We start from the raw sequence: 25,766 nt of genomic DNA, 5'->3' as shown, positions 1-25,766 counted from the left end.
GGTGTAAGGGCAACAGCAATATTCAATTCAAGCAGTATAGGTTAAATCTAAGCAGTTTGTGGAAGGAAAATGTGCTGGTGTGACACACTTTCCACAGTATCACACTGTGTGGTTTAAAATAATCCCACCGTGATGATCTGTCCTGTGCAGCTTAGACATGTCCTGAGTCACATAAAGTTAAAAAAAACTCTAAATGTCACATCATACATGAAAGAATAATGTTGGGAAATCAAAAAGTGTAATCTTTGAGTGCCAATAAAGAAATGTATTTACTGTATGCAAACCATTGATAATTTACACTAACTATTGAGGGTTATTTCTCATTAGGATTACATTTTTGCTTTCTTGCTGTTGGAAATGCTCGTTGCCTTTTGAGCTGGTACATCGACATCACAACTAACAAAGTCTTCAGCCCCGGGTGAAAAATACTGTATGTGTATATCATCTGCATGCTGCCAAATAGTCTGCTCATGAATATAGAAAATAGCTAATACAGCAAGCCTGCAGACAGTCTGCCTTTGAAAGGTCTAGATCCCAAGACTAAATCACATCACTGCCCCATACAGAGACAACCAGAGATCAGTAAATGGTATTACATTTATGAAACATGAAATAATTTAATTGTATGTCCATTTCAAAGCGAAAGATCATCCTGTTCAACCAGCACTGGGGCCATTAGAGTTGACAGAAAACACTAATGCACATATAATCAAGACTTTATTATAGTTTGATCTTATAAAGGCTACATAAGGGTCAACTTACAATACAAGTTTGAGCAGCTTGTTAATCAACCTCAGTAGTTTTAGTTTAATGTTTGACACAATTGTATTATTGTTCTATGTTGTTTAGCGATCACATCTTTTTCACAAACAAATTGAAAAAACACAATAATTATTTTGGACACTATCTGTAGTCTTGCTTCACCCTACACACCAGGAGGGATGCACTCACAAGAAGTTGATTTTGGTGAATCCATTATTAGCATAAGTGTTAATAATGTCATGAGTGGCTTGAAAAATATGTAAAGTAAAAAATAAATATACAGGAATTATCATAAGAAAGAACAGACTCAAGCATTGTCCTATAATGTATTCAGGGAGGGCCTTGTGATTTACTATTGTTTTTTTAACATTGTTGATTATTTGTTTTTTACTAATCATGATGATTGCTAAAAAAACATGTATCCTATCTGTGATGCAATAATATTTGTTTATTTACTAAAAATAAGGTGAAGTGATTCCAGTGTGTTATTGCCATTTTAGGAGTTTAAAGTATATATGTAGATGATTACTGATATAATATTGTGAATTGCATCCACTGGGATTGACCACACAACTTTCCTACCGATTTTATTTTTTTACCAGAGAGCATGTTTATCATACAGGACATAGGTCTGGATAATGGCATCTTAGAATGAAGTTTTTCATATATAAAACAACATTGTTTTGTTCAAAACTGAATTTTATTAAGAAAGAGGTTGCGGTAACTTTCCAAGTCCTCACCATGTCTCGATGTTCCAGGTTAGCATTGTTCTCCAGCAGCTCCCTCACCACCTCGATTTGGCCCTCCTTAGCTGCCGAGATCAACGCTGTCCAGCAGTCCTGCACACACAGACAACCTGTTACCGTGGGAACTCGCATCATACTCCAAATCCAGTTGGACAAACGTCTGTTCAAGTGCTATGTGGGACGGCCCGGGAATGGTCAAAGCCCTTTACCCACCAGCTGGTCATACCAGGTGCTCATGGCAACGGAGTGTCGCATGGACAAACAGGAGTGTCAGAGTTAAGTAAGAAATACAACTACGACCAACTATTGTATGTAATGGTTCCCCTTTCTTCTTCTGCGTTGGTGCGAGAGTGAGCACAGGTTTCAGTGAGGCGTGTGTAATAGCAGGTTACATGTACGTGAGATGTTAATGAAAGGTGTTCTGTGTGAGCATGCATGCGTGTGCCTAAGTGGGAGGGTATATGAATGCTTAAGTGTGTGCGTGTGTGGGGGGGCTGGATTCTGAAAGAACAGGGTGTTGGCCAGCAAGTGGATCCTGTCATTTAGTCAAAAGAGCGAAGGTAAAAATGTGTAATAACTTGTCATTATGGCCCATCACGGCTCATAATAGCTGTGGACTAAGCCCGAGTGTGGCGAGTTCAGCAATATAGGACATCAAGGCCACTAGTTCAGCTACGTTTTCTTTGTCAAGTGGATATTGTGGTTAAAATGACCGCATTGTTTTTCACCTGTGCCTGGATTCTCAATATTTAATCAAACTCCACGTGTGCGTGTTTGTGAAGGTGTGTGCATATTCGGCAGTTTGGGATGTTATGTGCGTTCGTGCGTGCTTACAACATCATCCAAGTTAACGTTGCTTCCTCTCCTAATGAGTTCTTGCACTATCTCCAGATGTCCCTGCTCTGCTGCCACCATCAGGGGAGTCTGTCCATTCTGAAAAAAGAGGGAAGGAACTTAAACTGTGATAAAGATTTTAACATGTCAACAACAAGCCAACAATTTTCCCTGTTACCCTCTGAGAACTCCCTGGGAAAAGAAATGGCAGGCAGTGATAGTATTTGATGATTTAATTTTAAACCTATACTGAGAAAAAACAAATGTAACCCTTAATGCAATATGGACTGAAAAGCTTTTATAATAGTCAAGTTACAGTTTTAAGGTTAAAGATGGTCTTATTCTACTTTTTTTCTTCCTGTCAACAAATCTCATGAAAAGGCTTAAACTTTATGAGAATCGTCATTTACATATGTGAAATTTGACATTGTGAATATACTTAATGGGTAAATACTTCACTGAAACACCCAAAACACGTTTAACATGGATTTGATTCACTCGTGAGTATTTGTAGCAGCAGGATGGTTTGGAATGTGAGATTTACATGAAAATAACCTGAGTGTGTTCGTGGTTGGGGAAATGAAGGACCGGATCACACAGTGCAACAGCGTGGTGCATTGATGTTTATTAATAGTTTTTGGACAACAACAACAGGGGTCGATGGCACTGAATAATTACCTACATCAGAATCTGGCTTTCCACATACCCTTCTAGACTCTCTACATTAAATACATATTAAGTTATTCTATGAGTACTTAGTTCCCACAAAAGGTATTAACTCAAACAGGGTTTAATGTTAGATGTTTTTTTAATGATCAACAGAAAAACAAGCCTTATAACACAAAGTGAAATCACTCAGCTCTCCAAAAAATGACAATAATATATGAAAAAACTTCCAGGGAGGGCGAATGCTTTTTATAGGCACTATAATGTCATACATTAGCATTTTGAATATTAACCCTTAATAAACCAAAAACACTATAAACTACTGTGTCTTCTCTTCTTAGGATGGTTTCATTCAAGCTTCAAACAGATTGTAGTTTCTTTTTTCCCACACAACACTTGTTACATGATCTCAAAGAGCCTCTGACTACTTCATACTGCGCCCCAAAATAAACAAGTTGAGCCAATCAGAGGGTTGCTGTGATACAAAATGTGATATGGCTGACTTACATCACTCCTGCTATCCACATCTTTGAACTTGTCCAAATGTGCTTTGATGGCAGCCAGGTTCTCCTCCTCCACGTAGCTGAACAGGCTCTGGATGGCCAGAGAGGTCATCTTCAAGGAGGTGGTGGTATCCATGGTTGACTGCTAACCACCTGGACACCACTGCAGAGCGAGAGGACAACAGATTAGTATTCACAGAAGGCTTAAGATACGAATGGTATCTATCGGGCCAGCACAGTTAAATGTACAGCACTACTATGAGAAGCAGGGATGTTAAAGCTAGGAAGAGGGTGTGGTGTATCTTTGAAGTGATGCTAGGCAGTAAACAAATTCAGTCCAAACCCAGCACACACGCACACACTCACCCATGCAAATAAAAAAACCCAGAGGATGTATTTTTTTCTTATAAACATCACAACATACAATCAGAAAAGAGGATCACATTTGACTGTTTTTTTTTTTTTTTAATTTAAATTTTAATTCTGCTGCATAAACGGACATTTATTATAACCAGTGTGGTTTCAATGTGTACGCATTCTCACTTTGCATTGTTTACATGCAATTTTGTATTTATATTTATAGTAAAAGCAGATTGTGAGAAAGTGTATATATTTTTGCTGCACAAGCATTTGTATCTGCCTTTACTGCCATACACAGATACATTATTTGTAGCACGAAAAAAATGTACATGTTAACCTTTTGGACACTGATATGTGTCTGTTTAAACCATAACGTAAAAGTGTGGTTACAACAGGATAATGCACTGAACATGCTTAATACACAAAAGCTAACAGGGGCACTTGGTTCAGTTCAGTTTGAGTTCAGTCTGCCGGCTCATGCTGAAAACATGAACCGTCTTCTTCGTATAATGAAGGCAGGGCAATAACAATGCTCCAATCCAGGAAGTCCACTAAGTCATCAAATACCACTGAAGACAAAGAATAGTCTCTGAACGTTGATCCTTTGATTGTAATGATCATCTGGACAATTGGTGCACTCGACTGTGTGCTCCAATTATTTCAAGACCAACCTCAGTTCTACCCTCCTCCACTGCCTTGAATAGGACGTTGGGGAACTTGCGAACACTAAACTAAACATGTTTTTTATTTGTTTTAAGTCCCTGAAGCTAGAATATGTGCACACTATTTCACTGAAACTGCTTTGCACTGAAGGAAAAAAAGGAGTAAAACGTTGTACGGTAAATATATGCATCTGACAAAAATTAATGCAAACGACCCAGTTTGCAGAGATTATCTATAATTAGGCTCCCCCATTCTAAAGGCCTATTAGAAACCTGTGAAATAAACTAGCATGTTCCTCTATTTATTAAAACAAAAAATATTTGTCACGAGTGTCATCATACCCATGTTTACCCTGGAGTCCTCACACAGGACATGTATGTAACCATTGGGAACAGACAAGAAAATAATAACATTCTGTAAAATATCGAAGCTTCCCAGACATTATATGTAGCATTTCACCTGACAAAAGAAACTCCCTCAAACATAGCTTTTAGCTGTAGTAGGGGTTTAGCCAATCGATGAAATACTCATCAATGATTCATAAAGTGGGGCTCCTCAATCATGGTCAGACTCACTTCCTGCTGCAGTAACACAGAATTAATCAGCTGCATTCACTCATTGCTTGCAAATTGCCTTGGCAAAGGGTTTCAAATTAAGACCAGCAAACATGCTGCTCAATATATAAACATAATCTGTGAAACAAGGAGCTCAGGCTCAGGTCAATAAACGCTTAAATGTCACATGCCTGTTGGGCTGCCAGTACAAAGGCCCATAACAGCCAATTAACTCAAATTCAGAGCAGTAAGTCCATAAATATCAGCAAATTCTTTCTTTATTCTAAATTCCGGCAGTGTTTCTTCAGTCAGGGTTCACCAGCCAACCGTTCTGCCATGTCTGACAGTGTCACACTGAAATGAGAAAAAAATCCTTTGTTTACGTTGAAAGATTGTTGACACACCCTCCTCAGTGCCTGGTCTCTCAGCACAATGGGTGGACGATAACAGCCCAAGAACCAATCAGTAAACATTTAGCTTGCTCTTTGTTGGGCAATGATCAGATGGGAGCCAACACACATGCATTTAACTTAACACACACACAGAAAAACAGTAGAGACAAAATACCAATAAAAACAGTAAAAGCTTTTAAAACAAATGATTAAAGCTGCTTTAAGAGACACAATCTCCAGAAAACACTACAAAATGTGAACAAACCCCTTACCTTAGTGTAGGGTGAAGCTTATATTTATTTGGCTATTCAACAACACCAATATTTATCCCTTGTTCACTCGCAAACAGAATCAACAAGCACTGCCAGGCTGTGCTTCAGCATCCCCCTTCACTCAAGGCTGAATATTAGATGAGGGGGCAGGCCGACGCCCATCTCGTTCCAGCACAATAGGCACACGACCAGATTTCCATTCATTACATGCACTGGCTCAGCACCAAATTATACAGATAAATGTGGGGAGACAATAGGATGTTGGCTTAAATTGTGGAAAGCATTAAAGTAAAATGTCACTTGAGTGTGTTTGATTGCTAATCAATTGAAGTCAAAATGTGAAACTAATTTTTAAACACTGTATTCAATTAGCTACTAAAATCAGGTTGGGATGGGAAATTTTGACAAAATCTAAATAAATATTACAACATTTTAAATCAAAAGTCTAAATATTGATGTATTAATGTATGGTATATATTTTAAAGTAGGGTTCAAACTCCTATGATCACAAACTAAGGTTACGATTTCTAAATTACTTGATTCCTCGCGTACATTTGCAAAGAATAAGAAGAAGCCACACAGAAAGTATTTTGAATAAGGAAATTTGTTGTAAAGCAGATACGATGACCAAACATGCAAAGGCCTTTTTCAAGCATTCCCACAAAAAACATTGAAATATTCATCATATAACCATAAAGCAGGAAAAACAAGTTTAGGGTGATTTCTTGGTATTGATAGCTATAATTTTACTACACATCAGTGGGAAAACACTGTATAAAAACACCCAGATCTACTTTCAGGTCACGTATAGTTCAGTATTTATGTAAAAACACAGACCACTTGACGTGGTCATCAAAACTCATACAACTCCTTGTCAGCTGTGAACACACATGAACAGGAACCTGGGAGGCAACACTGGATATGATCTCTAAATGTAACCAGTCAGCTCTTCGTGGCTCGTCATGTGGGTATGAAAATGCTGAGGATTCAGTTCCATGTCACATACCAGGGTCTGCTTTTTACATCAGCCCATGAGCCAACCCCTGGTTTCTAGTTTCAACATAGTGGTGTGACATTACTATGCAGCAACTTAAAAGTAACAACTCTAACAAGAGCAGGCATGGAGCACCAGGCCCTCTCACTGCCTGTCTTTGGCTTGTCAAAAAACAAGTAAACATCTGGATACCACACACACACAAAGAGAGAGAGAGAGAGAGAGAGAGAGAGAGAGAGAGAGAGAGAGAGAGAGAGAGAGAGAGAGAGAGAGAGAGAGAGTATTGATCTACTTTAGTTCACCTGGTCTGTATTGGGCGAGTTTTCACAACAATTGACTTCCCGTGTTGACTACGTCACTGCAAGGCAACGGCAAAAACACTCGCGAGCCAAACTCCTAACGGCTAACGTAACAGGCTAACGTTAGCTCAGAGTGGCTAGTTCTCCAACAGGTCCTCACACTTGTATCACCTCTAAAAATAAGAACAAAAAGTAGAGTGCACAACATGACGTGCTCTTACCCAGGCTGGGCCGCTCTCTACGGGTCTGTGCTGTGATTCTCGCACGGAGAATGTAGTCAGAAGCACCGTTTTCAACATGTCACACTGAGGCTGCTGTGTTCAACCTGCTACATACAGGAAAGTCCGTAGCTCCGCCCCCTACTACCCCTGGTTACAGTGGCGTCACATGTGGCGGAGCAGAAGGGGTCAGGGACCTCCGCGCGCACTTCAACCAAATTGCCTCGATTAGAACAAGGACCCAATCTGGCTGCATTGCTGTTGGCAGGTGGGATTTCCTACCAACACTTTAAAAATGTTTTAACTGTCAGGACCAATTGGAGTAGAACATATTGTTATTTTCATCATGTTTGCAGATTCACATTTGAAAACCCCATAATGAGTATATACAATGCCATGAACTGTTTTCTAGTACATCAAACTACCAATACAAGAGCGTTCAAATGTGCTGCAGCTCAACCAGCCACAACACTAAATTCTGCATGTGAATGCATCAGTGAAAATAATCGAATAATATAATATCAATCATAAACACTCACATGGGGTCATGTGAGTAAGTAAATATAAGTAAATATTTCTTATAATACTTCTGTTAGTAAAACTTTAAATCAGAACTTTTACTTGTGATGAAGTGCTTGAGTAAGATATCTGAATACTTCCTCCACCACTAATTCTCACACACAGCCTATATTCTATTTCTTAATATGTGTATGCATGTATTAAACAATAAATAAGGGACCAAACAATGATAATCAAGTCATTAGAATATAAGGTGGGAACCAAGGGAGAGCATATAAAAAAAAAGGTTTCTATTGTGTGCCCATTCTTTGGGTGAGCCAGACAACTGCACACTCTGGGTGTAAAACCACCAACATCTTGGTGGTTTTAAAAAGGTTTGACACTAAAGTAATGTATAAGTGTTACTGATAACATCAACTATAGTTCCATCATTGTGTCCACTCTAAAGCTGAATTGGCTAATGGTATTATTAACTTGATAATTTTATTTAATTTTTGCCAAATTTCCAGTGGTTAGGTGAGCCCCTAAATATCCATTGCACTTTTAAGCATCATATGTAGTGAGCCTTGCAGGGACTTTGTAAAATCATATATTATATTGTAACACATCTGCAGCAATGTGGTTATTTGAGAAAAAGCAAAGGTGTGATTAACAAATGAATAATGTCGGCATGACATGTATGCACATTTATGCAAGCTAGTTCCAGGGCTTTGGATGTGTCCATATTTGGTATTTTTTGCTGGGAAAGAATGACATTAGTTTTTTCCTGCACTTTATCTCCTAAAATATTTCAATGTTCCTGCCATAAGAAAGTTGCAAGTACACAGTGTGTTGTTGGGATCTTCACTTGGTTGCATGAGCATGACCTGGATCAAATGCTAACATTACATCAGTTTTTCTGCTAATATTAATTTCAGTTATTGCACCAAAAAAAAAAAAGGACATAAAAAAAATATATATTTTTGAAAACATACATTTTAGTGTTTAAAAATAATTTCTCTTTATTTTGCCACATAAATCAGAATTTTAATGGACTGTTATACAAATCTTTCAATAAATTTCCTTCTGACACAAAAATAACCGTTATGTTACACAGGCGCGCACATATACTACATGGACACATTTGCACACACAAACACACACGCAGGCACGCATGCTCACATACATACAAAACAAAATGCGCCATTCATGATTTGGCACTTTGGACATATGGAGCCATTTGCATTGATCTGCTGGTTTGGTTGGCCATGCAGTGCAATAATCGCTTTGTTTGTAGAATGACATCCCTTTCCCTTAAGTGGGCCACGGTCGCCTACACAAGGCCCAGGCTACAAATATAGTTTACATGAGACCACATCGACATGTACGGATCACATGAATACTGGTATACACTGAGTTATGGCAGGAATATGCAAACGTTAGAACATCTTAAAAAGAAATGGAAAAAGCTCTCTTTCTGCTGCTTTGTTATTATTTTACATAACACCAATGCACCAAACCAACTCAAATTACTGACAATTGGAAGAAAACAAAATGTACGACAAAGTGTTTATGATATTGTGGGCGTGACTTTCCCAAACAACCGACAACTGAGAGGTGCTTTTCAGGTCGTCTCCTCTGCATCACATTTCCTTCACTAAAATAAAAAATTTTTAATGATACAGAAATCAGTTTGAACTGCTGCATGTCATAAAGAGTAAACTGGATGATTTGAAAGGCCATGAACCGAAACCCTACAGTAAATGCAACCTGAAATATCACCTATTCTAACATAAGTGCACACAATATGAAATAAGACCATTTACCACAACAGCTATGCACTGTGCATCAATTTGGAAACTTTTCTTTTACATTCCATTGACTTAATAATAATAATAATAATAATTATGGCTACAAAACCTTTTGACAATTAAATACATCTTCAGTGAATGTGGTAATTTGAATAGATTTGTTATATTTGTAGGATTTTAAGACAATGAATAACACTGCAACAGTGTGTTCAACCGTGATGTTAACAATCCACTGTGTCCCCATTTGTACAATTTTATTAATTTGGACTTGCATTAAATAGTTTTGGATACTTGTAATACAGAGGCACGACATTTGAACACAGGTCAAAAAAAAAAAAAAAAAAAAAAAACACACCTTTGAAACCAGGTCAGAAATCATTAAAGAAAAAAAAAAAAAATGGAAATCACAACAGTGTAAATGAACTCCCTTTGAAAAACACACAGTTGTCTGTCACAAATGCAGCAGATATGAAAAAAGAAACATACATCCATTCAGTAACTCTTGAGTGCCTCTTTTAGACTTCCCACAGGTGGAGATGGATGAGATCTGAATTAAATTAAATCACAGAAAAAAAAAAGCATTGACAATGGATCTGAAATATTGTTGTCACGAACATCTAAATACAAAACACGAACAATGTGACGTCTTCTCCAATAAAGATTTTTAAAAAGACATAGAAATCAAACAATGTTTTGAGGATCCTAAGGCCTGTTTGAAATTGGCAGCTGATGATAAAGTAATGTTTCTTTTACATTAAAACCGTTTTCCATTTCCACCTAACAGAGGTTTGTATCCAGACAATGACAAAAACCCTCCACATACTGCACACGTCTCATCTGTTTATATAAACTGACACCACAACGGTGAAACTGCAAATTGGTTCCTGCAACGTGCCGTCCAACTGTTATTTCACCAGCCGAGTACATAGAGGGTTTAAGGCAGCTTGGAAGTCTTCATTTCCACTAATGTAATGTAAAGTAACCACCATCACACATTAGTTTACACTATGGCCATTGTTACATCCTGGTCTCTTATCCATGTCAGAAACTGTGATTGCTGTCATCCTTGCTACTGGAAGTTTTGACAGAACATTGACTTGCGTTTCCTGTCGGTTAGGATTCTCAGAGCATCCGATATTTGGTTCTTTGTCAGGTAAATAGACTCGCCACAGTCCAGCTCTCAGTGGTTTTAGTTTGTCTCAGTGTTCCTGCTGCTGGAGGGACTGCGTGTCGCTGTCCAGAGCCTCATGTGGCCTTTTCTTTTTGGTTGCAGTTGTTGTCAGTGCTGTTGTGGTCCGCCTGGTTGTCCTTTAGGCCGTCCTGCTGCTCTTTGGCCTGCAGACGTCTCGATTTGACAGGGAGGGCCAATACCACCAGCAGGCAGAGGAGATGTAAGCAGTAGTACCAGGACCTGCGGCGGCATCCCAAAAATTAGAATTAGCACAACACTGTTTATTAGAAGGAATAGTTGGAGCACAACAACAGATAATATGTGCAGGCCATAAAAACTATACGTCGCTTTTTTTTTTACCCATAGTGTGGCTAAAAAACTAGGGATGGCAATGGTAGTCAGTTGCTTTGGTCCAGACCAAAATATCTGAACAACTAAATGATGAATTGCCCTTTAATTTTATGCAGTCATTCATGCTCCCTAGAGGATGGATCCTAATGGCTTTGGTGATCCCCAGCTGTTTCCTCTGGTGCCACCTTAAGGCCAACATTTGTGTTAGCATACTACTGTGGTGATCATATTAGACGTTATACTCAGTAAGCATCAGCATGTGAGCTTTGTCATTGTTAGCACGGGGCTTAAAATACAGCCTCACAGCGACACTGGAGGGGCTCGAGACTCTTAGTTGTGTTATTCTGTTGTGCAGAATAGCTTTGAGGAAGTTGTGCGATTGACAACGCTGTATCATGAATCACAATAAGTCATATTTAGGGATGAGTGGTTAGTTAGGTTTCATATATGAGGAGAAAAGAAAAATAATTGGTTTTGTAATGACGTTTGTTTTTGCTTAAACAGCAAAGTTTTGCAAACACATGAAACAAGACAACATGCTGATTTAACTGTCTATATTTTCTGTATTGAACTCAGATATTGTGTTTAACTCCAGGTTGTCAACGACACAGCTCAGAGCAATATTTCATCAATATCAACACAGTATTCAATCAAACACACAAACCTGTAGAATTTGAGTGAGGGTCCCACAGCAAGTAGGACAAATGGCGCCACCGTGTAGCTAATGGCAACTTGAGTCCCTGCCCACGTCATGACGTCGTAGATGCGCTTGTGCGAGTCAGAGCCCTGGAAGTACGGCCTGATGTTATGTCTCACCTGGAAGAGAAGAAAAACATCCCTGTGAGTTGAACTTCCCAACATCATTTTCAAATGAATGGCACGAAAACTTTAAATTGCATCCCACTCATTTTGCTGAACAACAGACAAGACGTGAATTGAACCAATTAACCTACTTTCCTGAAATCGTTCATGGCAGCAGGCATTACTGCCTACTTCTGCTTATAATCTGCTCAAGGTTCTCTTTTCCCCTCCCTCTGTCTCTCTCCATGTCTGTTTTCCTTCTCATAACTCTTCAACATGTCTGTGTGGGCAGTGGCCAGTAGTTTTGTAGTTTAACTGGGTCAATTGTCTCCTTGTCCTCCTTCAGATAAAGAGGAAGAAAGTGCCTGCAGGGACTCACCTGCACGACAAGTTTACTGTACGGTCATTTCAGTTAATCAACCCTTTGCGAGTAGATTATCTAGAATTAAAGTGTGAGTTTCCCTCATGTAGCACCACTCCACTGTCTCCACATATATATCCTCCTACTTTTACAAGATTAGAGTGAAGAGGTTTGGTTTAGCACAGATTAGTGGTAATGGCCTCGCACTTCAACATGAGGCATAATACTTTATCATTATCCCCTTACTCTCCATCAATGAACTGTGCGTTTGTGGTTCTGCTAAGTAACAGTGGTAAATCTAAAGAGCTCTTTGACAAAATGTCAACAACGACTGTTGGATTCACCCTCAATATCGGGATTCATGAGCTGCAAGAGCTGCCGGTAATCTACCACTCCAGAATTATGGGTTTTATCCATTCGGCTTAATATGGCGAGGAACATCTCCAACAATGGGTACTGTATAGACAAAATCAATGTGTGTACTCACGGCACGTGCAGCCATCGTCATGGCAATGCCAGTGAGGAAGGTCAAGTAGTAGCCAGGGTACACCCCGTGCCACATGGCCGACAGCAAGAAGGTGGCAGCCATGGGGTTGATGCGACAGCGCTCATAGCACACCCTGGGGAACACACATCCCGTGTTTGGGTAAAAATAATTAAAAGTAGAAAATAATGAAGGCCACTGGCCACCATTTGGGAAAAATACACACATGGATTGTTGACATCAAACTTGATCACATTATGAACTGCAATATAAGCAATCAATGTTTGTTTTTGTATTTAAAATAAAATACTCTGTGATTTGTCTGTACTTTATGCTGAAGTTTATACAATTATTACATGGCATTTTGCAACACTTGAGATATGCAGCAGACATTTCAGTAACCCTCTACAGCCAGGACTTGCTCTCACACAAACGGATCGAGGTACATTATTACAACATGATGACTTTTACCTTTTGAGCCAAAGAGCTGTCTGAATATTCCAGTTGTCTAGGAACATCTTGAAACTGGTGGCAAACTGAAATTGGACCCAAAAGAATACACTTTAGGCTTTAGTTGAAAAAGGACTTTGTGTGCATATAATAGGTCTCGTAAAAAGAGGCTAACCTCAATGTCCAGAATTCTGAGATTTGATATCAGGTCCCATCGTGGGGAGCCATCTTTGTTGTATCCATTGAAGCCAAATCCAGCAGCGTTGTTGATAGCATCAGCTGCAGGAGAACGGCAGTGCTCAGAAACATTTGTACAACAGCAATAGTGAAGGATGAGAACCGCTCCATCTCCTTTAAATACATTAGTTTGTGAAGCAATGACAGAAACAGATGGAGCTCTGGCATCACATGTATTGCTGCAGTTTTAAATGTCGCACTAGATGGCACTGTTGCGTGAAGAACTACTGTTAAATAAGGAGTTGGGGGGGGTTAGGCTGCAGCTCAATAGACTGCTTTGAAAACAACAAAATTACCTGAACCAAGGACAGCTCAGTGAGTTCAAACTACATAAATCAGCAGTATTATTGGAAAAAAAACCAAAGCAGTACCACCTCTGTATTACATTTGGACCCGTTTTAGTCCTGTATTGAGAGTCAAGCAATTAGAGGAGATGGAGCAAGTTCATTATTGACAGAAAAAGAGGCCAGTCTGATTCACCAGCAGTCAAATAAAGAGAAAAAAGTATGTAAATGTTAAAAAAGAATGGGTAGGTGAGAAGAAATGTGTGCTCACGTCACATCAAACTCACCAAGGGTCCAGACAAAGTAATACTTTGGCCTCAGAGCCAGCATGGCCAAGTAAAGGTAGATGACCTGCAGATGGAATGGTGTGGAGCTGACAAAGCCGTCGTTTATCGAGTGCTCCACCGGGAGCAGCGTGCACAGCGACAGATAGATGCCCAGTGAGATGGCACATGTACACAGCTTGGAGATGACGTCATTCTGGGCAGAGGTGAGAGTGGGATACAAGGAAGCAGCCTCGTTAAAACCCAATACGTCATTTTCAGAAACAATAACCACATTAGGAGACATGATGCTTGGACTTCAAAAAGACAACGTAGGTTGATTCAAGGTTAACTCAAGTCCTTGAGCATTTTATATCCAGCCATGTCTGTTCTCCACTCTGTTCCTTTATCTTCTGAGATGAATACACACTCTTGGCGTGTAATTAAATTATGAATGCATTATGCAGTAAGGAAACAGAATTAACCTTGAGGTTTAGACATTTGCATCATTAAATTCTTAACAATGTCTCGGTTTCTGTTTCTCTGAGGGGAACCAAACGCATAGTAATTACCCTGCACCCCTTCAAACGGCTCCACTGCTGCATGGGCCTTTTTCAAACATTACCCCAAAAGTGTTTAAAAGAGAACTGCATAGTTTAACATCCTATTTTGTAATATCCTAACCCCTCATTCAAGTACTTTCTTTGAGGATTTAAAGCCTTTCAGAATCTTTTCACCCACCACAGCACAACATGTAGGTATATTTTACCCACAGTGTTTTGCAGACTACACACAATGGATGCACTTCTATTCAAGACTTGTACCTTGGACGAGGGTTCGCTCTGCTTGTACTTCCCGTTCTCCTTGCCGTTGGCGTTCTCCTGGTGGTGCGGCTGGTAGCACGTGCCTTCGATGAAGGCCATGTAGTCGTTGTATGAGCAGGTGGGCCCTGCCAGGATGCCCATGAAGTTACAGTTGTAGCTCAAGTACTCCAGCAGGGTGGGCATACGCCTTCGTGGTCACAGGGAAGAGACAAGAGCATTGGCTTCGGGGGAGAGCGGAAATAAGAAGTTGTTTTCATGTTGTGCCATAGTGCCCAACCCTTCAATGTAAAATACAGTATAATAGGACAACAGACCAATATAGATCACAGATCCATATGTTGAGACAGCTTCCTGTCCACTGAGAAACCACAATGCTCTATTCCATTGAACTATTCACGACAAGAGGGAGGGCCTGAGTGCTTTCAGACTCTGAAGCCTCTGTGGTCTCTTACCCTTCCTTGCTGAATTTAATCTGCCGGGTGAAGCAGCAGTCTAACTGTCTGAAAGGGGAGCTGCTGTTTCTACTGCTAATTCCTCACCTTCCCAGTAGCCATCTGAGATTTAGACCCAGAAGACTGATGATTTAGAGTATATTTATGTTAATGAAATGCAGCTTTGATGCAAATCTGGGACCTTACAGGTAGACTGGCTAGCTTAGCATTTCATGCATTTGGTGTGTTGTACAGATGGTCAGTGTATTTCCAAGCTGTTCCCAGAAAATTATGCAAAGATCGTCTCAAAATGCAAGTCCTGCTCTCTGCTCTGTCTCTTAACTGTTATTTTGGGCTATGTAATCACACATTAACTCCCTGTTTGTTTACAGTAGCAACTCATCTACCCACTCAAATTCTGCTTTTTTACACATTTATGCACACCACCTGCGATAATAACTGTCAGGGAAAGGAATCTGCAGTTGTTATGCAGGACAGATGAACGGCAGGACATTCCTACCATACAATTCACATCAGAGTAGAGAATGTGTGGTTTCCTAGATACCACGTGCCTAACAACTGCTTGACAACAACAGAGCGAGCCTGCAGATTTCCTATTCCTATTCATGATGTGAGTTCATCACTTTTGATTTAAGATCATGTGACTTTTTAAATTGCGCTTCATTAAATGAACCCATCATCTGAAGCATTAAAAACATACCTGAGTCACATACCTGATAGCTAGGTATTTCTGACTGGGAGTCAGTTGCCCCTCTTGCTTGGTCAAACCTACAGACACAAATATATACATGTCACATTATCTATGATGTAAATGCAGACCTGCAAATCATGCTCCAAAAATCAAAAGGGAGGATAATAATATAGAATACACAGTAGTGCACTACATGGATTCTGATAAAACTCTGAAGTTCATAGTAATGACACGTGCCGTCTCTCAAGGTCTGCAGGTATACCAACCAAAGCTTCCCAGTGCCGGGGTGCCTGGGTAAATTTGCTTTAATCAGTCTGCTCTATATGAAGACCTGCGTCTTTGCAACTCATTAAACTGCACACTCGTGGCCCTTCTTTGGCATCATATGGTACATGTTAGGTTGAGTGTACAGCTCATGGTGCAAGGCCACAATTAACCTCTGATCCCAATTAAATGAACGAAAAGACGATTCGTGAAGCAGCTTCACTGAGCCTTCAATAACTCTGTAGCCTTGAGAGCTGGACTATGAGCCGTCTCTTATAAGTCATTTACTGTACGGCAAAAAAAAAGATGTCAAAATACTGTGCAGTGTGTGTGCGTCAACAGCAGGCAGGTATCAGGGTGGGACAGTTCTAAGTATGGGGATTACAGCCTTAGTTTCTCATAAGACTTACAGTTGTAGAAGAAGAAGAAGAATCAGTGACCTGAAGAAAAACCTTGAAAAAGCTACACTGCCTACACATGCATACACCCACCAACACACACACACATCCATACACAAACTACTATCAGAATGCTGATTGGGTTAAGTCGAGAGTATCCTGAGGGGACTTAATTCTCCAAGTGCAAACTAAAAAGCTAAGAGTGACACTCTTCATCCTCTCATTATTTAAGCCTCTCGTGTTACAGTACCTAATCACACTTGTTTATTTTAACCTCTATGTCAATCTCTATTTATTTATTGCTCATTAGCTCATTTTCAGTTGTGGCTACAAACAACTTCAGCATTAGCACGACACATGAGCAGTCAACTAGACACAGTACTTTGGTTTATATTTAGCTATTAAATGGTTAAAGCATTGCTCTCCAATGTTAAACTGTATGCAGCCTAGTAGTTCTAATGGTTGATGTTAAAATGGATGATCCAGAAGGGATGCAAGGTCAGGGTTAGGACAGCCTTTTGGTCAGGGGACAAAGGGCAGATAAGCACAGAGGAAGTGCATGTGCAGAATCAGACAAGCGTTCCTCCGGGCCAGCCGTTCTAGCATCAACCAGTTCAAATCAGCTTATGTTTTAAATGACATTGTTCCATATAGATAAAGAAAGAGAGAGGGGAGAATGCATGCACACGCGCACGCACACACACACACACCTTTGAGGCTTGTCTTACCATCATGTATTTCAAACGCCAAGCTGGTAATCTTCTGTGTTATAACCATCATGGGCCTGATAAAGCGCATCAAATGAAAAAAAAAAGTCATGTTAATATTGAAAACCACTCCACTCATGTTAACATACAAGCAGCTCATCGCAGGGTTTTGTCTGAAAAATATATGTTGACATGCCTAACCTTTAGTTTTAATGCTTGCTTAGTTCAGATGAAGTTGTGTTAAACTACATTACATTACATTACATTTAGCTGATGCTTTTATCCAAAGCGACTTACAATAAGTGCATTAAACCATGAGTCCAAACTCAGAACAACAAGAATCAAGCAAGTACAATTTCTTCAATAACGTTAAACTACAGAGTACTATCCGTAAGTGCCATTTAAGTGCTACTAAAGTGCTAAACAACAAAGTGCTATCGGTAAGGGACTAACTAGCACATATTGAAAACTGCTGGTGGCAGCATCAAGATAAGCAACAGGGTCCAAACAAGCAACACGCCAGAGATTTTCTGGTCTCTTAATGAAATAAGAGTGACATTTTGGACCATCCGTAAGAAGCACATTTCACTATAAGGGTCACACTGATGTTCAGCAAAGCAGCAATTTTCAGAGGAAATGCAGATACAGTAGTTGAGAGAGGGAAATAAATCTCTGGCCTTGCAGTGGCAGTATGGGACTGCATTGGGTTGCCTAGCAGCTAGCCACCCCCACCGTGCTGGGAATGTCAGACAGTCTAGTTGAGTCATATCCAATGTTCCCCTGACTCCTTCTGGTAACTTTGGTTTTCTGGTTTTAAGCTTTGTACTCCACATTGCATTCTTATTCAAATTAAGACCAATGGAGGTCTTTTGGTTTTTAATTAACAGATTACAGATTACAACGAGCTCTGGTCTTAATGTGGCTTACCCTGTGAAATCTGCAGAGTACATGCCGTAGTCAAACACATAGACTCGCGTGATCTGACATGATATCAGGTAGCCAAGCGTCACGATAAAGCAATACCTGGGCAGAAAAAGGAAGAAAAACAGAAATAGGAGAGATAAATCACAAATGAATAAATGACAGTCGTGGTGCATATCTTCAAACATGAATTGCCATTCTCAACAATTGACTCTACACAGTGACATGGAGCTTTTCAGTGAGGGCATTTTAATGCATATATCTTTTAATACAGTTTATTTTACGGTACAGTAAAAAAAGACCTGGGCACCATGGCAGAAAGGGAAGGGAGACGGAGACAAAACATTGGACAAAAGAGCAGAGGAGGCTCCAATAATGTGTCAGGGTCAGTGGTTGAAGACAACTAAACCTTTCAACAGAAATCCAAAGACAGAGCAACACTGAAGCCTGTTGTACAAAGCTGTTGCAGTCAGCCCAAGTCAAAACTAGCCAGCTAGCCCTCCTCTGCTGCCAACAATAAGAGGATTGTGCCGCCCTGTGTAGGAATACAACACACCAGCTAGAGCGAGGCTGCGTTGCCGATAAGAGACAACGGGATCTCTTGATTCTGAGAGCCTACAGTGTCTGCCGTCAAAGACTCGGCCAACACATCATGTGATCTCTCCTGCCAAGCATTTATTACACAGAATAAAATTAACCTCTCACACGTCTGCTCGATGAATTATTTTCAAACCTTTCAAGATCTTTCTCAGTCTCTAAAAACTCAAACGACGACACACTACTATCAATCACAGAAGCCCCAGAGAAGGCAGAGGAGGAACTGTGAAGAGGAGATAATTAGAATACAATTCTGCTATGTGCTCCGAGAGTCCTGCGTTTGTATCCAACCCACACTTGGCATGCTTTCAGTGTACGCATTATTTTTCTGAATCTTGCTTCAATGGGAGACTACATAGCCATTTACAAAGGCCTAAATGTACTCCATTGATCCAACAAGCAACACTAATTCACTGTTTTTATTGATCATTCTTGTTGGCATTTTGACTTTATTTGACAATCAAAGACAGGAGACTTGGAACAACGATCCACAGACATTGAGGTTATGCATCATGATAGGGCACACCTTCAGAGGGCTTTATGTATAGGACAACCATAGTGGTATTTATATTGCCTTTTACCTTTCTAGAGATGTTTAATAACAGTGTCCAGAAACAACAGAAGACAGTTTACAAGAAAATATGAGAATCAAGCTATAATACAGTAACATAACTGCACAATGATTTGAGTGGGAGTCAAAGCCAAAAGCTCATTTCATCAGTATCCTCTCAGGTTCAACTTAAAAACTAAAGAAGGATCCAGACCTTACTTTGACTACTTCACAAAATGTTTTTAACATGGTTTGCATAACTGTCTCAAATGTCCAAAACCTCTGAGGCAAAAATACAAGTGCATACATAGGAAGTTCTTTCCCCCGTTCACTGGTGTGTAATACACTTGGGAAAGAAACACCTGAACTAAAATCCTGCCTATGGACGCAGGTGTCTTGTTACACTTGCTTACAATTGGGTTTTACTTAAGTTAATATGTTGAAGCAGGTGACATTATCCTACATTATCCTGCTTCAGATCAGTCCAGCACTGTCAAGATAAGGTAAAAAACTGAAATAATACCACCGACAGATATTTTACTAGCTTTCACACAAAGACCAACACCAGATTATATGACGTCATGTAGAAGTTTCAGTAGTGCAAGAAAGCTTTATATTTTTCTGTTGGCTCGACTAACATTTTCAATCCATAGCAGCAACCCTATTTCACCAAGATCAGCTTTCTCCGCCTGCAGTACACAGCTGCAGTTCTACGTGAGGATGTGAGCTATATGTGCTGCCGCAGCTATTGCAGCGGGCCCGCCAGGGATTCGGTCTTTATCCTCCTCTGATTTGTGTTTGTGTAATTCACAGCTCAGAGGGGGGTGTTTCATTTCCACTCAAAGTATCGCCCCCCCCCCCCCTCCACACTGTGGGCCAACAGTAGACAGGTCAACACGGATACAAGGAGCCACACAGCCGCAGGTATGGATACATCCTGCACATGGGGCAATGAAACATTAACAAAACTGTCTATTAATACATGTCTGAACACCCCATGACCTCTCTCTAAGGCTGTGTACACATAATAAATGCCTCGAGGCACACTTCACGTTTACTAAAATGCATATGCAGATCCAGAGGAAATTTCCATCTGTTCAGCATGCGACTGAGTCAGTCGTTTGCACACTTATCACCGCCAGGTTCACAGCCAGGCTTTCACACCAAAACTAATACGCATTCTAATTAATTGCATGCTTATGTTAACAGATAGAAAGCGTCCTCTCCATTTCTTCCAGAGGTTTAGCTGGCAATGTCTAGAACCTGATAGAGCTCCTGTTCTTGAGAGGGTGTGCTCTGCTTAAAGCCCGGCTAAGACCACAGGAGTCCGAAAATAGTACTAACCAATTTCGAAATTGGGTTGCATCTCACACACACACACACACACTCTAGGAAAAACTTCACAGATGTTCATCTCTCTAATCTCAAACATGCACACACTACAAGATATGAGAAATAACAGTACCACACACACACACACACTTATTAAGATTAGCGTGCCGGCAGGCGCAACGCAACACCTAAAGTGATCTCGTTCACATGATCTTATGGGGAAGCAGATGTAAAAAAAAAAAAAATAAAAAAAAATAAAGAGGCTGACTTGATGAAACAACTTGTTGTTGTAGTACTTTGCATGGCGAAGGAAAAAAACTAAGCAGAAAGCTCATGACTGGATGAGAAAATGGTCGGGGAAACATGCTCATCATGAACTGGAGGTGAGTTTTTAACAGTATTCAGTCGGTTTTAATATCTGTCAACAGTAGTATGTTTGCCAACGTCAGCCTCAAGGGCTAGATTGTTTTTGGTGTTGCTTGGAAAACAGCATCAGATTAACAGATTTACACGCTTTTATTAAACTGGTTACAAACAGTAGACAAATCAACAACCCAAACACTAGAAAGATAACAACTTGCCATGCTACAAATCTGCTGAATTCAACAGGGAGTATCCTTTAAGAAAACCTCATACAATAATCATTAGAAAATACTTTTTACATCAAGCTTGATAGCACATCTCAACTTATTGCTTCAGCAGTCTGATTAATTATAATGTTATTACGGTTCTTCTTTAGTACCAATTGAGGAGGGCACTTGCATGACTGCCTTCTTTTTTGGTTTCACCATATCTGACGATTTTTCACACAAACTGTCAAAGAGAGTGAGGGAGCGGTAAGCGGGGACGAGTCAGAGATCTAGAGCCGCACAACAGGAGAATAGCATGAAATATGATAACCCACTGCTGAACAATGTGGTCAGGCTGAGTCACACCAAGCCATATTCACTTCAGCCATTGGCATAGTCCAAAAAAAGAGCTTTTAGCAACTCCATAAAGCTGTCACACTGCACTCACTCACTCACTTACGAGGGTCGGGTATCTGAGCGAGAGAGCAAATAGAGAACACAAGTCCTGCCCCAGTGCACGGTCCTGGGAGTGTTCAGGGCATGTTCCTAAAGTGTTACTGGAGGTAAACGTGTGTATAGTCGGCATCGTAGTGAATCATTCTCTACTCAGCAGGAGTATCAATAGCAAGGCTTACAGTGTGTATGTGAATACTAAAGTGGACCAGCATGTAAACAATAGACATCTCGGGCTTACATTGGCAGTTTCTTGTTTTTGTTTTTACAGTGAACATACATAGGCAAAAGAATAATAATAATAAAAAAGTGAAAACAATGTGTGTGGAAAATAAACCACAGTTAGTCACAATCCGGTGTATATGAATGTACATATTGCATACAATGTATTGGACATATTTGAAAGCCATGACTATCTATGCAACCAGCTCATGTGTAGTTCAAAGAGCAAACATGGGTGAAAGTGAGTCACCAAAAGCACACGGCCCCAATTAAATCACAACCGTCTGCCGGAATAATAATTCATTTGTTATACAAAACCCAAGGCTCAACGCTCTCTGCAAACATGAATATGTCATTGCGCCCTGCCTCTCCTCCTCTTTGCCCCCAAGCTGCTTCATCCGGGGAATGCGAAGCCACAGTTTACTTTTTGTTTCATGAGAGCTACAATACGAGGGAGCAGCTTATCTACACACACAAAGGACAGAACAGCACCTTAATGTTGTGTGCAGAGGGGTTAAACTTCCAGGAATAATGCAAGGTGACTTTTGGTGTGAAACACTGCTATATGTTTAAAGCCATATTATAGTCTGGATAAACAAGTCCTGTGTGTTACCGTAGGTCGCCGTCATTGGGTTTTGAGTCCATTCTTTCTGAGGGCAGTCACTGTAGTGATTAATGCTTTGTTACAATCTATTTAAAGCGCTCTCCCCAGGGGGAACATCCTTGAATTTTGGGAAAATATAACATCAAAGACAGTTTGTGTGTGTGTGTGTGTGTGTGTGTGTGTGCGTGTGCGTGTGCGTGTGCGTGTGTGTGTGTGTGTGTGCGTGTTCATGAGCAAGGGTCACAGATGGAAGCCTTGGAGCAGAATCGTCGTCATCGTCATTATCATCATCGTGAGCCAGCCTTGTGTGCCTTAAAAGCTACAAGACAATAGATGATGATGCAAATACAAGATTGGTCCATAGTCAACTGGTATGAGGCGTACGCGATTTAACAGCTAAATCTGACAAAACGTTGGTTTACTGGCTTTGACAAATGTCTTTGTCATGCTTCCACTTGCCCTTTTGAGGCTTTTCTACAATTGTGTATGATGCTGACACTTCCAGGAACCATGAGGCCAAAGAACCGGACGTTTTTAATCAAATTTTGCATTTCATTTGAGCACTTACTTGTGCATGTGCTCCAGGCCAGCGAACACCATCACACTGTAGGACAGACCGCTCTGCACCAGAAAGTGGAGGGAATACCTGTGAAGAGACAGACATTATAAATTACTTTATTGATCTCATATTATACTTTTAACATTTTCATGGTTTGTCATTTACTGGGAAAAAAATAAAAAATTCCTTCAAACACACGCACCTTCCTTATAACAGACTACCGTACACTTTATTTGATTACCATCCAGACCATGCTTTGTCATCCCATACGGTCATTAGAAAGAGGAAACAGCAGCATTATAAAACCAGTCACACTATCGGCCATGTGACGCTAGACCTTTGTAACCAGTAATGTGTAATCTGCAGTCACAAGACAGGACAGTGACAATCACCATCGCATTATGGTCCTAATTGATTCCCATGCCTTCGAGCTGCAAGCTTCCTCACACGGCACCATTACAGTGACTTGTGCATGAACGTGTGCGTGTTGGTCTAACTCTTGTCCACCTCTCTTCCGTCCCGTGAAGTACACACACGCACTAACTCAACAGCGGTAGCAGCTACCAGATGGGTCTTTGGAGGGCACAGTGTGTAGTGCTACCGATTTCGGGTCCTCCAGGAGGGGAGAGATGCCACACTGTGTTAGTAGTGAGTCAACAAAGAGAGCAAGGGCATCACAGGTTGGCAGGGAACAGGGGAGCACGAGCTGGGTGAAATAAATGAGCTGCTCAGCAAATAAAATGGTTCAGCATACAGTGATATCTGATGAAGGGGGAGGAAAATATATCTCGAGACATTGTAAACTTCTGACGGTTATGTATCAAACAGACATGATCTGTAAGCATGTCCACAAAAGCTCAAATGAGCTCAGTCCCCATTGACAGAGGAAATGTTTCAATAGTTCAATTGTTTTCTCCAGTGACATTCAGAAACAAGCGTGTGCGTCTGACAGAGAGGGAATACATCCTAAAATAAACCAACATGCTGCAGCATCTGCGAGGCAGATCCTCTGGGGCTGCAGCCAGGTGCCCTCGAAGAAACAACAGTGCGTGTGCAACGAAGGCTTAAAATATTATGTGTGTGTGTGTGTGTGTGTATGAAAGGGTTCAAATACAAGTGTGTGCAAATATGCAGTCATGCATTTCCCAAGCGCAAGCTGCACTGGCAAAAGCTATTTGTGATCTTCTAAACAAGTAGTTACTGTGACCTTCCTAATAAGAAGTTTATCATATAATTGCATCTGTCTTCTTGAACCAATCTCTGGTTTAATACCAATTATATAGTTTAGTATTGTAAAATCAGACATTTAAGTGATAAGGACACTTTTATTCCTGTAATTAGTGTCTAACTTGAGATACTTAGATTGGAGCAGGGCGCCAAACACAATAATGGCCATATACTAACTGTTAAATGTATCCGCTTATAGATATTTAAAGGAGCTACATTTTAATTGCTTCAGCATATGAAACGCTTTGGCAGGCTTTCACAGACACATATTTATTGATTGTTTGGCCCATTTGAACAAAAAGGAGGTCAAGATGGATCTATTTTTTAAAATTGAAGATTGATCTGAAACAAAGTTAGGAGGTACATCACAAGAGTCCAGACGTGTGGAAAAAATGATTTCATTTTCCTGGAATTTGTTGCAATGGGTTTGGTTTTCGTCTGTACAGAAGAACATTATGTCACTTTCCTTTCCGGTGCAAAGTTGTTTTTTTACAATATTTGTTGTTGCCCAAAAAAACTAACACACACAGTGCCCATTCACAGCTCAGTGAATACAAAACAGGCATTTACTTGTTATCTGACTAATTCAATGTTTCAGTTCTTAGTTTTTCACTGTGACAATTTGGTGATGATTTCTGATTGCAGGTATTGGCAAACAAGGAGCCGATGGGCACTGACAACTCCACTGCTATTGGCTATAGCAGGTCTACCTGCTAATGCCATTCGACCTCTACAGTTCATCCAGAATTCAGCAGCTCGACTGGTCTTCAACCTCCCGAAATTTACCCACACTACTCCGCTCCTCCGCGACCTTCACTGGTTACCGGTGGCCGCCCGCATCCGCTTCAAAACATTGGTACTTGCGTACCGTGCTGCGAACAGATCGGGTCCGGTCTACATCCAGGACATGGTCAAACCTCACAACCCAGCTCGTTCACTTCACTCGGCTTCTGCCAATCGGCTTGTAGTTCCTTCACTTCGAGCTAAACACTCAACAAAATCACGACTGTTTGCTGTCCTGACTCCTCATTGGTGGAACAAGCTCCCCATTGACATCGGGACAGCAGAAAGTCTCTACATCTTCCGCCGGAAACTAAAAACACATCTTTTTCGACTATACCTTGAATAGGGAAGGTAGCGCCGTAGTAGCACTTTAGTAGCACTTAAATGTCTCTTACTGATAGCACTTTGTAGTTTAACTTTATTGAAGAAATTGTACTTTCTCGATTCTTGTTGTTCTGAGTTTGTACTCATGCACTTATTGTAAGTCGCTTTGGATAAAAGCGTCAGCTAAATGACATGTAATGTAATGTAATGCTATTTATCTTTCACGTCATGCTTGCAGAGTCATGAAAGGCATTATAAACATTTACCTTTACACTACAGCAAAGGTATCGTAGTGAATAGTTTATTTCATGGATT

The 25,766-nt window shown here is 40.4% G+C and overlaps 2 protein-coding genes across 3 annotated transcripts in view; both read right to left on the bottom strand.

Moving 5' to 3' along the window:
• The window catches only part of kidins220a (kinase D-interacting substrate 220a), a 44,754-nt gene extending 37,362 nt beyond the window's left edge, over positions 1 to 7,392 (bottom strand). For both annotated transcript variants that reach the window (XM_034525407.1, XM_034525408.1), the window contains exons 1-4: positions 7,267 to 7,392; positions 3,516 to 3,674; positions 2,343 to 2,441; positions 1,503 to 1,601 (exon numbers count right to left, since the gene is read on the bottom strand). In XM_034525407.1, coding sequence (XP_034381298.1) covers positions 1,503 to 1,601; positions 2,343 to 2,441; positions 3,516 to 3,647 — 330 coding nt within the window. In that variant the 5' untranslated portion in view covers positions 3,648 to 3,674; positions 7,267 to 7,392. The remainder of the gene's footprint in view (positions 1 to 1,502; positions 1,602 to 2,342; positions 2,442 to 3,515; positions 3,675 to 7,266) is intronic.
• A 1,232-nt stretch (positions 7,393 to 8,624) lies between these two features.
• The window catches only part of mboat2a (membrane bound O-acyltransferase domain containing 2a), a 40,874-nt gene continuing 23,732 nt past the window's right edge, over positions 8,625 to 25,766 (bottom strand). Inside the window, exons 3-13 of the mRNA XM_034563579.1 lie at positions 23,127 to 23,204; positions 18,238 to 18,333; positions 17,332 to 17,387; positions 15,964 to 16,018; positions 14,799 to 14,985; positions 13,999 to 14,191; positions 13,366 to 13,469; positions 13,212 to 13,276; positions 12,744 to 12,876; positions 11,759 to 11,910; positions 8,625 to 10,983 (exon numbers count right to left, since the gene is read on the bottom strand). Of these exons, the coding sequence (XP_034419470.1) occupies positions 10,818 to 10,983; positions 11,759 to 11,910; positions 12,744 to 12,876; positions 13,212 to 13,276; positions 13,366 to 13,469; positions 13,999 to 14,191; positions 14,799 to 14,985; positions 15,964 to 16,018; positions 17,332 to 17,387; positions 18,238 to 18,333; positions 23,127 to 23,204 (1,285 nt within the window). The 3' untranslated portion in view covers positions 8,625 to 10,817. The remainder of the gene's footprint in view (positions 10,984 to 11,758; positions 11,911 to 12,743; positions 12,877 to 13,211; positions 13,277 to 13,365; positions 13,470 to 13,998; positions 14,192 to 14,798; positions 14,986 to 15,963; positions 16,019 to 17,331; positions 17,388 to 18,237; positions 18,334 to 23,126; positions 23,205 to 25,766) is intronic.

Source organism: Cyclopterus lumpus, chromosome 22 (assembly GCF_009769545.1).
Source record: "Cyclopterus lumpus isolate fCycLum1 chromosome 22, fCycLum1.pri, whole genome shotgun sequence".
Lineage (NCBI taxonomy): Eukaryota > Metazoa > Chordata > Actinopteri > Perciformes > Cyclopteridae > Cyclopterus > Cyclopterus lumpus.
Note: the sequence above shows the minus strand (reverse complement) of the source record. Positions and strands in the feature narration are given on the sequence as shown.